The sequence below is a fragment of the Chelonoidis abingdonii genome, chromosome 8 (assembly GCF_003597395.2).
Source record: "Chelonoidis abingdonii isolate Lonesome George chromosome 8, CheloAbing_2.0, whole genome shotgun sequence".
Lineage (NCBI taxonomy): Eukaryota > Metazoa > Chordata > Testudines > Testudinidae > Chelonoidis > Chelonoidis abingdonii.
Window position 1 is genome coordinate 79,600,371 of NC_133776.1, and position 12,582 is coordinate 79,612,952.

At 42.4% G+C, this 12,582-nt stretch overlaps 1 protein-coding gene across 1 annotated transcript in view; it reads right to left on the minus strand.

Annotated features, from left to right (window-relative positions):
• Positions 1–12,582, minus strand: part of KIF4A (kinesin family member 4A) — a 36,606-nt gene that overhangs the window by 23,543 nt on the left and 481 nt on the right. The window contains 9 exon segments of the mRNA XM_075068745.1: positions 623–684; positions 1,696–1,871; positions 3,284–3,403; positions 7,242–7,336; positions 7,646–7,812; positions 8,885–8,974; positions 10,354–10,544; positions 11,258–11,372; positions 11,557–11,699. Of these exon segments, the coding sequence (XP_074924846.1) occupies positions 623–684; positions 1,696–1,871; positions 3,284–3,403; positions 7,242–7,336; positions 7,646–7,812; positions 8,885–8,974; positions 10,354–10,544; positions 11,258–11,372; positions 11,557–11,679 (1,139 nt within the window). The 5' untranslated portion in view covers positions 11,680–11,699.

Genomic DNA, 12,582 nt, shown 5'->3' on the forward strand with positions numbered 1-12,582 from the left:
TTACACTACTAAAATGTTACCATTATTGATCAAGTTCTTTCCCCTGCCTCCTCTACTACAGCTAGACCAGGGGTCGGCAACCTTTCAGAAGTGGTGTGCCGAGTCTTCATTTATTCACTCTGATTTAAGGTTTTGCATGCCAGTAATACATTTTAACGTTTTTAGAAGGTCTAAGTCTATAATATATAACTAAACTATTGTTGTATGTAAAGCAAATACGGTTTTTTAAATGTTTCAGAAGCTTCATTTAAAATTAAATTAAAATGCAGAGCCCCCTGGACCGGTGGCCAGGACTCGGGCAGCGTGAGTACCACTGAAAATCAGCTCACGTGGTGCCTTTGGCATGTGTGCCATAGGTTGCCTACCCCTGAGCTAGGCTGTTGCATTCTTACAGAGGGTATTGTTGCACATGGAAGTGAAACATTGGTGCAATGAGATTTAGTGAGAGTGACAAAGAAGAGAGAAAAGGGACTTGACAGATACTTGAGTGGCAATTAGTTCCTATCTTAGCACCAAGTGCAGTCTAGAGCCTCAGTACAAGAGATCTAGTCACAGCGGGGGATGTGGAGGTGTGGGGAATCAAGGCTTCTAGTTACATTAAGCATTAGTCTATAGTTCTTACTTGATAGACACTGGAAGGGTCCCTCCATGGGCCTGCAATAACAAGACCTGCAGCTGTTGTACCTAGAGGGAAACAGAAAAAGTTACCCAACTGTGAATCCACCTCCTCTATGGTAATCAGCCCAGAGCACACTGATCTCTAAGAAAAAGCTGGAGCTGCAGGAATTAACATGACTATCCCTCTTCATCAGTGGTGAATCAATGCTCTAAATGTTATTTGATGGCAGTGTTGCCTTTCACATGATAGAAAAGATAGAGTTTATGAGCACATCTTCACTGAGAAGCTCCTGGTACTCTCGTAGGGACAATAGGGGGAAGCATTATCCTTTATGTTTTAGGCAAACTAGAAATTGATTAACTAGATTTGCCTGCAATTGATCGCATATGAACCCTTCTACATTTCCTATCCTAAACTTGGGCAATATAGCTGTGTAGTGTTTGGCTAGATGCCATACTTCACTCCAGAGATGGCTGCACTTTGATGGGAGTGACATTTCTTACAGTGTGTCCAGTGCACAAATCATGTGAAACGTAAATTGTAGTTGACTCCAACACTTGGCCATGACCGAAGCATGACCTTGAAAGCCCAACCTAACAGTGGAGAAATTGCAGCACACTTATAGTGGAGAATCTCAAGCAGTATGTGGCATTAGAGAAGAGGCCACTCCATACAGACAAAAACATTTAAGGATTTTCTTTAAAGGTGACCCATAGCTAAGTGAGTTCAGTGTATTTCAGGGATGCTCGAACTGGGAGTCGGGACCTCTCAGGGGGTCATGAGGTTATTACGGAGAAAGGGGTTCTGAGCTGTCAGCTTCCATCCCAAACCCTGCTTTGCCTCAAGCATTTATAGTGGTATTAAATAAATATTAAAAAAAAACGTTTTTAATTCGGGGGGGGGATGGTCACTCTCAGAGGCTTGCTATGTGAAAGAGAGGTCACCGGTCGAAAAAAGTTTGCACCAAATTCACGAAAGAGAAATACACCAGTGGCGCTCAATGAGGATTTTCTCACTTTTTCTATGCACAACACATGTTTCCTAGCCTCCAGCTGAAGGAAGGAAGTGTCCAGTACCTGTTGCTTTAGATGATTTAGCTCTGCTGCCTGAGGATCAATGTTGATTATCGGTTTGTTTTTTATTTTTCTCGCCCTGTCAGCATAGCGCAAAGTATTTAAGGTTTCTTCTAGGTTGGAATCTGCTGGGCTCACACACGCAATCATGAGAGTGTGGCTGTTACCACCCAAGGAATCTGAATAAAAACAGAATGGGACAGAGCATTATTGAGATAGTGAAAATGGCAAAGTGGATTAGTGACGGAAAACCCAGAGCTGTAAGAGTGCACCATGTCCATAAAACACAACAGCCAACACAGACAAGAGGTTTTGACAAATGTGCTATTCATGTAATACCCAATAGCCGATTTCTCCCATTACAAGAAAAACACTGGTAAGAAAAGCAACTTTTCAGGTTACAACAACTACTAAGAACCCCACAGAAATATATCACCTCCACCTCCTTCTTACTTTTCCCCCCCCAAGAAGTTAAAGAACATTTTCTACATATGCTATTTTGCCTCCCATTTCTACTCCAAATGCTGGTGGTTTGACATCACACGCCCCTGATGGGATTCTCATGTGAAGCAGCTACACAATTCCCCATATGAATGGTTCAAGTATTCTTACTTCTGCTGGCATCAGCTCCCCTGAAAGATTAAATTTCATGGATACTCTGAACAGCCAAACATCAGATCAGACTTCATTCTCCTTCAGTTTAAGGAAACATTTGATGATCTGAACAAATATACTCCCTCTGGCAATGAGCTGCCCAGCATGGCTTATTACTTTTGCACCCAGAGCATACATTATTCAGCTTTGTGCCATAAGTCTCCTGAGAAGGGCACAAATGACCCTGCTCAAGTTCAGCTCACTCAACTGGGTTTCTTACTAAGAAGATTATGGCACCTTACAGTCCATGTTTTTAAAGATATAAAATACCATGAAAAATGGTTTTATGTAGCAAGTTCTCTACTGTGAAAAGGAAGACTGAAAAACTAATTGAGTAAATTGAGCTATTTCCTTTCTATTCCCAGACTAAAGTGTCATTAAGATGAAGACAAGACTTAAGATTCCAGATCAGGAATTTAGGGTAAATGACAACATTCTTGTAATGTGTTTATCACAGAAACAAGCATTATAAACTCAGAAAATTCAGAGTTAAGTTTAACTTTAAGAAAGCCAAAAAAAACACATTAAGGTGTAAATATACTATTAAGGGACACAGCATCTTAGCTCTGCCCTGTAGTGACATGGTACAGTAACCATTCAGTTATGATTTGTTGATATTAATGATTGTGCCTTCACATTAATGCATTTTAAAAAGGCAGTTAAAGTTTCCCATGTTTTTCCCCTTACGGTGTCACTGCAGGATAGAGTTAGAGCTGTTTGTGCCCCTACCGCAAAGTAATTGCGCTCGAAGATAAGACAACAAAAACAGAGGGCTTAAGGATCATAGGTATGTGGAATAAAGCACAAATAATACATTCATATCTGGGTCAGTAGGAACGCAACACTTGGCCTGAAGGTTACACAGCTCTTGAGGTATTATTTTGTTATATATTTATTTTTAATTATAGAATAGAACTATACTAGGTATGGCTCTTACCTTGCAACAGCCGTGTTAACTTGGAGTCTCTGTAAGGGACAAAACCACCCTTCTTATTTTCATCGCCAAGAGCACTGATTACATTCCCCAGGCATAGGAGGCCTCTATTAATGTTGATTCCTGCACAAAAACAAACAAAATCCAAAGTGAGTAGGAGCTAAACCAAATAGCGAGGTTTGCTTTATTACTGTTTATGTCCTATACCTGCCAACAAAGGCCACAAAATGTAGAAAATGGAGAGGTTTAGTCCTCATAGAAAAGCTCCAGTTCCCAGAAGGAAATCCCTCCCTATGCCTTCTTCCCACAGGTTTGCAGAAGAGGTTTTATGAAGAAGGATATGATCATGACTACAGAACAGATGTGCTATGTGGAGCCATATGAAGCACAGTACGTTAATAACCTTTGGTGTTGCCCTAGTCAGAATGGCTTGGGAACTCTTATTTAAAGACCTGCTCTTTGCTCCAACTGAATATGCCCAAATAGGGAAAGAACAGGGTTAAAGTACATTACAATAAGTTAGATGTATTCAAGTCAGCAAGGCCTAATGAAATTCATCCTAAGGTACTAGTTGACACTCTCTAAACCATTAGCAATTATCTTTGGGAATTTGTGGAGGATGGGTGAGGTCCCAGAGAACTGAAGAAGGGCAAACATAGTATGTATCTTTAAAGTGGGGAAGAAAGATGACCTAGGGAATTGTAGAGCAGTCAGCCTAATTTGGATACTTGGGAAGATACTAAAACATATTATTAAACAATAAATTTGGAAGTATCTACATGGTAACAGGCTTACAAGTAATAGCCAGCATGGATTTGTCAAGAACAAATCAGGCCAAATCAACCTCATTTCCTTCTTTGACAGAGTAAATGGCCTAGGGGACTGTGGGGAATGGAAGCAGTAGATGCTTATTTTAATGAGGCTTTTTGACAGTCCCACAAGACACTCTCATAAGCAAACGGGGGAAATGTGGTCTAGATGAAGTTACTATAAGATGGGTGCACAGGTGGTTGGAAGACCATACTCAAAGAGTAGTTATCAATGATTTGCTGTCACAGTGGGAGGGAATATCTAGTGAGGTCCTGCAGGGGTCAGTCCTGGATCTGGTACTGTTCAGTATTCTCATTAACTACTTGGACACTAGAGGGGAGATCACGCTTATTAAAGTTTTCAGATGACAGGTGGTAGGGATGCAAGCACTTTGGAAGACAGGATTAAAATTTAAAATGGCCATGACAAATTGGAGAATTGGTCTGAAATCAACAAGATGAAATTCAATAAAGACAAGTGCAAAGTACCACACTTAGGAATGGGGTTAAAAATCTACAGCTACAAAAGGAGGAATAACTGGCTAGGCAGTAGCACTGCAGACAAGCATCTTAAAGTTATAGGGATCACAAATTGAATATGAATTAGCAACGTGATGCAGTTGCAAAAAAGATCAATATAATTCTGAAGTGTATTAATAGCTGTGTCATATTAAGACACGGGCAGTTGTTGTCCTGTTCTCCTTGGCACTGGTGAGGCTTCAGCTGGATTACTGTGTTTAATTCTGGGTGCAAAACTTTATGAAAGATGTGGACAAACTGGAAAGAGTCGGGGGGGTGGGTGGGAGGGGGAATGATACAAGGTTTAGGAAATCTGACTGAGAATGGTTAAACTGGTTATGTTAATCCTGAAAAAGAAAACTTAAGAGGGACCTTACATTAAAAAGACTGTTATAAAGTGGATGGTGATCAATTGGTTCTCCATGTCCACTAAGGTAGGACAAAAAATAATGGGCTTAAACTGCAGCAAGAGAGATTTAGGTCAGGTATTAGGAAACCAACTATAAGGCTAATTAAATTCCAGAATAGGTTTCCAAAGGAAGTTGTGGAATTCCCCTCACTGAAGGTTAAGAACAGTTTGGACAAATACCTGTCTCAGTTTAGTTGGTCCTGCCTCAGTACAGGGGGCTGGACTTGACTCACTGAAGTCTCTTTCAGCCCCATATTTCTGACTCAATGAACATCAGTCTCATCCTATTAGATTCAGATTTTTTTTGAAAAACCAGAGCCAAGGATGAACAATATCTGCTCTTCTCACCTCCTACTCCATTAGCAGAGTACAGCAGATGGCTTATTTTGGTACAGTCAAAGGTTCATAAAGAGCGTAGCAGGCAGTGATGTTTTAGCATGTTGGACCTCTACCCTTATATCTTAGATCCATTCTGCCCAGAAAAGTCAATGCTGACTTCAGCTAGTGTGATGGTGAGAGTGGAAGACAAGGCATATTTTCCTTCCCCATATTTTGCTAGTTGAACACAGGAATGTAGCAACTGACAATACGCCTCATCTAGTCTAGTACCCATCTCTGAGCGTGATCAACACCAGCAGCCTAAGAAGAAACCCTACAGTGGGTAGTTATGGAATAACTTGCTCCAGAGAAAGTTTTGATCGTAATTCCCACTAGAGGTTGTCTTATACCCCAAAGCTGAGGATTTATATTTCTTCCATAGCTCTTGTTTATTTTTAGCTTTTACTATGCGTCTGATGAAGTGGGTATTCACCCACGAAAGCTTATGCTCCAATACGTGTTAGTCTCTGAGGTACCACAAGGACTCCTCATTGGTTTTGCTGATACTGACTAACACGGCTACTCCTCTGAAACCTGACAAGATATTCTGTTATCCAAGTAAAATGTCTAATGCTTTTTGGAATCCTGCTAAGCTAATGACCTCAGCAATATCTTGTGGCAGTAATATCTTCTGCCTTGTGTGAAAAGCTATGTATCAGTTTTGAATTGGCTGCCTTTGGATCTCATTGAATGTATTTATGATCAAAGGCAAATAGAATTTTCAAATCTACTTAGAACCCTACTCCTCTTCAGTGGCTAGCATGAGTTATTCCAAGTTTCCCCTTGTGCATCAACCCTAGGAATCTTGCTCTGATTTTAAAAAGGTGACTACACAGAAAGAACTGGATGAGTCCTCTAATGCAGCAGCTCTCAGACTATGGGGCAGGCCTTCCCAGCGAGGATCAGGAATGTGTGTATTTTTTTTTTTAAAAAAAGAGCTCTGGTTGTCAGCCCCAGGTGACCAGGACTCAGGCAGAAGGGCCTGCATGCCTGGGAGGCGAGGATAAAGGGGACAGCAGGAGCCTTGGCACTTGGGCTCTTCTTCCCCGCACCACATCCAGTCCCTCACTGGGAGGCAGCAGGGCTCTGGCTATCAGTCATAAGGGGGCAGAAGCAAGGGTGGTCATGGGATGCTATGTCTGCTGTGAAAAAAGTTATATTGACAAATATCACTTTTTACATTGCCATCCTTATTTCTGTGCTGCTGCATGCTCACCACTCTGCCTTCAGAGCTGAGTGGTGGTGCATGTAGTTGGGAGGGCGGGGGCGGAGTAGGCACACAAAGAACTATAGACACAAAGAACTATAGACACAAATAAGTTTGAGAACCACTGCTCTAGTGGATAAAGTTTTGTTGTTTTTTTTTTAATTTTTATGTTTGTTTTTGCTGGATTCCTTGGAGATTTGCAATGGAAAAATCAGCCCTCAACTGAAGGTATATGAATCTTTCAGGGAGCTTTTCTTCAAAAGCATCTCATGCACTTGAGCTAAATAACTGAACAACACGGTGTTTGATAATCAGACCAAAAAGCTTCGCCCTCAATGGCATGTTTCAGTCACTTAGGAAGCCATGCTCCAGCTAGTCCTTCAGCCCTCAAAGTCCAGAAGACAAAGCTGGATATATTCCTGACATAAATGCCAAACAGAACATTTAACTAGAGACCTTTCAAGTTCTCCTTATACCTCAAAACCCAGCAAAAAAACAAGAATTTTTCCCCTGTGTGTATCACCATTAAGGTCAGGATTTCAGAGTGGTGTGCTATATTTTGTCCTTTCCAGGAATGTCAGATGTGAAGAGCACAGACGTGCATTACTGAAGCTGTTTGAAGTTATTGTGCTTCCTTACCTTCCTTTAGTCGGTCTCCCTCAGCCTTGGTTTTCTTTTGCCTTTCGGAGCCAGCAAGATCTACAAGGTGTAGCTTGCAGCGAAAGCTGTTGTTCCTACAGAAGACCGAAAAGTTACACTCCTGAGCTAACACGTAGTTAGAATGTGAGCAACAAGCAGGATGGAGGGGATTTCACATCAGAGCTGATCGAATGGTTTAAGAATGCATTTCACATCACAGTGCTGCCACTAGCTTTTGAAATTAGGAGAGTCCAGTGACTGTATATCTTCAATGCAGCTTTTTCTAGAGAGTCAACCATTACTGGTTAAAAAGGTTACCTTTTGATAGGCGAGGACGAAATCTCAGACTGACAAGAGACAGGGTTGAATCAGAACTGTTACCTAAGGAGTTATTGCTTTCTTACTTGTCACTTTTCTTTCTCTGTTCGATTGAAATAGTGAAGATTGCATGGGACCGCGAGGACTGAGAATTCATAGCTGTAGAGGCCACGGTTCTGGAATTGTTTCCCTGCTCCAGACAGAGGATGGTATCTCGGGCACACGCCACACCTCGTTCCGTTAATCCTACGATCTGTGCCAAGAATGAAGAATCTGGTTTCATTTTTTTCCCCTGCCTCCCAATATTCAGCCTTCATTTACTACATCAGAGATGTGTACTTTATGTCTCTGACCAAGTCCCTGCTTCTATGCCACTGTGACCATAACTAGCAAAGCAAAGGAGTAAGGAGAAAAACACATTTGCACTCTAATGTAGTCTAACAGACTTTACCAGAAAGATTAATGTTCACCAAGAGGTCCAAACTTGTGCCAGCTAAGAGCTGCATTAAAAGCTTATGAGTAAGCACATCTAATTTCCAGCTCTGAGTCCAGTATGCTGCCAGTAACATGAGTCATGCCTCATCTAAAATACAGAAGCAAATCCTCTGAGGGTGTCAGCATGCAAAGCTGCCTATGATATTCATTGTTCCATTCCAGGCATCCATGTAGTATCTGTACTCTAGATATGGTCAAGGTTTTTAGATGCATGAAACTAAGCAACCCACTCACCATTTGGAAATGGAGTTTCATGTTAATGAAGTATGATTGACAAGCCCTGGAGACAAAAGCTACGTTTATCCATAGACCAGATGCAGGATGAAATAGCAGCACAAGCTTTCCCTACACTGTAACCCAAACCCATCTATGGGCTTCAGGCCTACTCTGGGGGACTTAGAGACATTGGTTGGTTTCATATCTATGGCCAGGACCTGACATGGCCATTTTGCTGAAGCTTTCATCTTTTTGAGTTTGGGAGAAGGCATGCAGCAAGGAAGTTTGGCTACGGGAACTGCAGTAATGTGTTAGTTACTTAACATTAACTCAAACCCTGATTTTATTTAATCAGTTCACTAAGAACTTTGACTAGCTGTGGTCTGAAATCTAGATCTTAATGAAGTTACCAGAGTAGGTTTGAGAATCACTAGACATTTAATTTAGAAAAGAGTTGGAAGTCAGCATGCTTTTGTATCAGCGACTAGAGTGAAAGCACAAGAGAGTATGAGACAGCAAAATTATGAACTGCAAAAGCGTGTCTGGGTTTGATTGAAACACTGGACTCTGACCTCCGCCCCTCCTCCAACATGCCCTCTGTGGAAACAACGCACCTTTATGCCTTCTTTGGGGTCCTCCCGTATGCTGATTTGAGATCGTTCTCTAGATGGGGACAGGAGGTCTAGAATATCCTCATTGTAGATCTGAAGGTATTTGAACAGAAACTCAGAATAAGCGGTCCAGGCAGAAGTGGGCATAAAGCATGAGGGACAACACAGGGTTAGGCTGAACCAGGCTAATTTTGCAAGACATTGCACACATCTTACTCACTAAGACGTGCAGACTTAACTTGGCCCCAGTCCTGGGAGCTGGAGTTGTGTTATTAAATTTTATTTCTACCTATGTGCCCCTCTCTCCATCCCCATGGTTTCCTTAAATGACAGAAGTTCCACAAGCCTGAGCACCCCAATTCCCAAATGAGAAGAGTGTGAAGCTGGAGATGCTCCTTGCTCATCTGAGTCAAATCTCTCTAGGACAGCGGTTCTCAAACCAGGGGGTGGGACTCCCAAAGGAGGCATGGGAATGTGTCTAGGGAGGAGAGAGCTGTGTGCTTTTCTGGGGGTGGGGAAGAGCTCTGCCTGTCAGCCCTGGGTGGCTGGAGCTCATGCAAAAGGGCTGTGCACACCTGGGAGGCAGAGATACAGGGGACAGCCAGAGCTGCACCACCCAGACTCACCTTCCCTAGTCTCCCCCTCAATTCCTCACTAGAAGGTGGACAGGCTCTGGCTGCCAGCCCTGCAGCGGCAGAAGCAAGGGTGGCAATGGGGCGCTAAGTCTACTGTGAAAAGTGATATTGCCAAATCTCACTTTTCACATTGCCACCCTTATTTCTATGGTGCTGCTGGCATGCACTACCTTCAGAGCTGGGTGCCCAGCCAGCAGCCACTGCTTCTCTCCACTCTGCCTTCAGAACTGTGTGGTGGTATATGTACTCCTTGCGTAAATGACTACCGACAAAGGGGCGGGTAGGAGGGCAATTGATCCAATAAGTTAGAGAACCACTGCTCTAGGAAGAAGTGCAGCAGTTCTATCCCCATTATAGATTGTGACAGAACATTCTAGGTGCCGTGTCCCAGGTAGCACGCGTATAAGGTTAGACTTAGCAGCCAGATATGCACACTGATGAGGAAGGGATGCAGTCCCATCTGCTCCATAGGCTTTCATTCATGGAAAGTTATAGGTCCCTTTCTAAAGTCCTTTCGATTCCCCTTTACACTAGCTCTCCTGGTTCAGTTGCCACAACCCTACTCACTGGAGTGTTACAAGAGAAAAAAAACCCACACCAGACTATTTAAACAGCCACAAGAAAGAGGCTTTATGATTGGGGGTGGGGGTGGGGGAGAAGACTAGGAGCCTACTGAAATCTGGTTCCAGTCTCAACCAAGCCTCCAACATAATGTGTGACCTGAGGCTTGGATTTTAATCAGCCTGGTTGCCTGAAGAATTTGCCCTATTTAAGCCTCACCTTATTACAAAGTCTGCTTTTAATTCCAGATATTTTGAAACTGTAAATAGCTTTTACCTCCAAATAAGAGACTTTCAGGGTGAATTCCCATTCCAGCCTCTGTTCTTTTTCCTGAAAGAGCAGTTTGATAACACGAGGAATGACCCCAACAGTAGGTTCATGCTCTTGATCAGCAGTGTAAGTCCCTCCCATAGAATATGTTTTTCCAGAGCCTGTCTGTCCGTACGCCAAGACAGTAGCATTATACCCTGAAGAAGTAGAGAATGCCTGGAATCAGGAGAAGGATGGGATCATCTAAGAAGAGACCTTATCAGATTGGAGTATCCTAGTATGCTTCAGTATGAAGTGTCCTCAGAAGCTAGAATCTCCAATTCAGAAAAGCATTGCCACTCATCCTCTCAGTTTACACAAAGCATAAATCAAGAACAAAAAGCTGAACAGAATTAGATGCCTTATCTGGACTATGAAATATGAGGTGAGATTTATTAATTAAACCTAATTTTATGGCTGACTAAATATGCCAGAACCTTCCCCTCCCCACCAACATCTTAGGTAACCAATCTCAAAGTTGAAGTATATAACATTCAAGTGTCACACTCCAGATCAAACAATCAAATGGATCTTAACATAGAACATTATGTTCTGTGGACTTTTAAGTTAGTCAGTCCATTTTTGCTTTCCTTGAAGCTCAGTGAGACTGCACAAGTTATCTTGGTGGCCAAGTGGAATATCACACTAGCAGTAAATAGGCAGGATTTAGCACTCACCACTGCAGCCTGGGATTGATTTCTAATCAGAGAAGCATTTTGGTTACCTGGAAAGGTATGGTGGGCAGGGGGAACAGAGCGGATAACCGAGTGATCTTTCCCGGCTGCTTTTGCTGTTTCACTTGACTTTGTGATGCCACCCTAAACCCAAGAGATTTCACTTAGTTACTATGAACAACGCAACAGGCTCTCACCTTTGAAAATGCCCCGTATCAGAGGGGCAACAGATGTATTGAAGACTTCCTCCTGCTCAGCAGATGGGTCAAACACAAAATCATATGTGAAGGATTTATCATTGCCTACAATCACCTGTGGGAAAGATGAGAAAGCAGGTAATGACACATACATTGCAGTTTATGGGTTCATTTACTTGATACTAAATTCAAGTAATTTACAATGGCGCAAGTCTACAGAAACACCACTGACTCAATAGAGTGATTCTAGTGTAAGAGAAAAATGTTGACCCTTCATAGTCAAGACATCATTTACTTACCTGTTGCTCTTCAGGCACGAGGGATAGACACATCTGGCATCCCTCACTGATCTCTTTGGGGACCAAGGGGCGGCAGCGGAGTACCACACGCACAGGAATGACTTTCTCATCCTCTTTCACCATTTCAGATTACAATAGCTTCCCTAAAAAAACCAAAGACATCAAATTAAGTGCAAGTATCGTCAGCTGGGTTTCTTTTATCAGGCTTGACAGCCGCTCTGGGCATTAAGACACATTCAGCTTCCACACAGTTTGCACTGGCACAAGTTGGAAAGAGTCTAGGATTCCATTATACCACATTCACTGCACAAAGAAAGTTTACCCATATAAGTGAGAAACCCAAAGCTAGCAGTTTCTGCGTAATTTAACATTTCACTTAAAAAATAAATAAATTAGATTTTAAGACACTTGGGGCTCACTTACACTAGAAGCACTACAGTTGCGTAGTACATCTAGTCAAGATACTCTATGCCAGGGGTTGGCAACCTTTCAGAAGTGGTGTGCCAAGTCTTCACTTATTCACTCTAATTTAAGGTTTCACGTGCCAGTAATACATTATAAGTCTATAACATATAACTGAACTATTGTTGTATGTAAAGTAAATAAGGTTTATAAAATGTTTAAGAAGCTTCATTTAAAATTAAATTAAAATGCAGAGCCTCCTGGACTTGTGGCCAGGACCCAGGCAGTGTGAGTGCCACTGAAAGTCACCTTGTGTGCCATAGGTTGCCTACCCCTGCTCTATGCAGACAGGAGAGAGTTCTCCCATCAGCATAATAAAACCACCTCCATGAGAGGTGGTAGCTGTGTTGGGGTGAGAAGCTCTCCCACTGACATTGTGCTGTCCACACTGTTGCTTAGGTCAGCATAATGCTGACATAACCTGTAGTGTAGGCAAGCCCTCAGAATTGTAAAGAAAACCTGCTGTAGGTGATTTGAAGCAGCATCACCTACCCAAGCACATAAACATACCTCCAAGGCCTCTGCTGCTCAAAGCTTTTCTGAGGACCAGAGTAACTAATGACA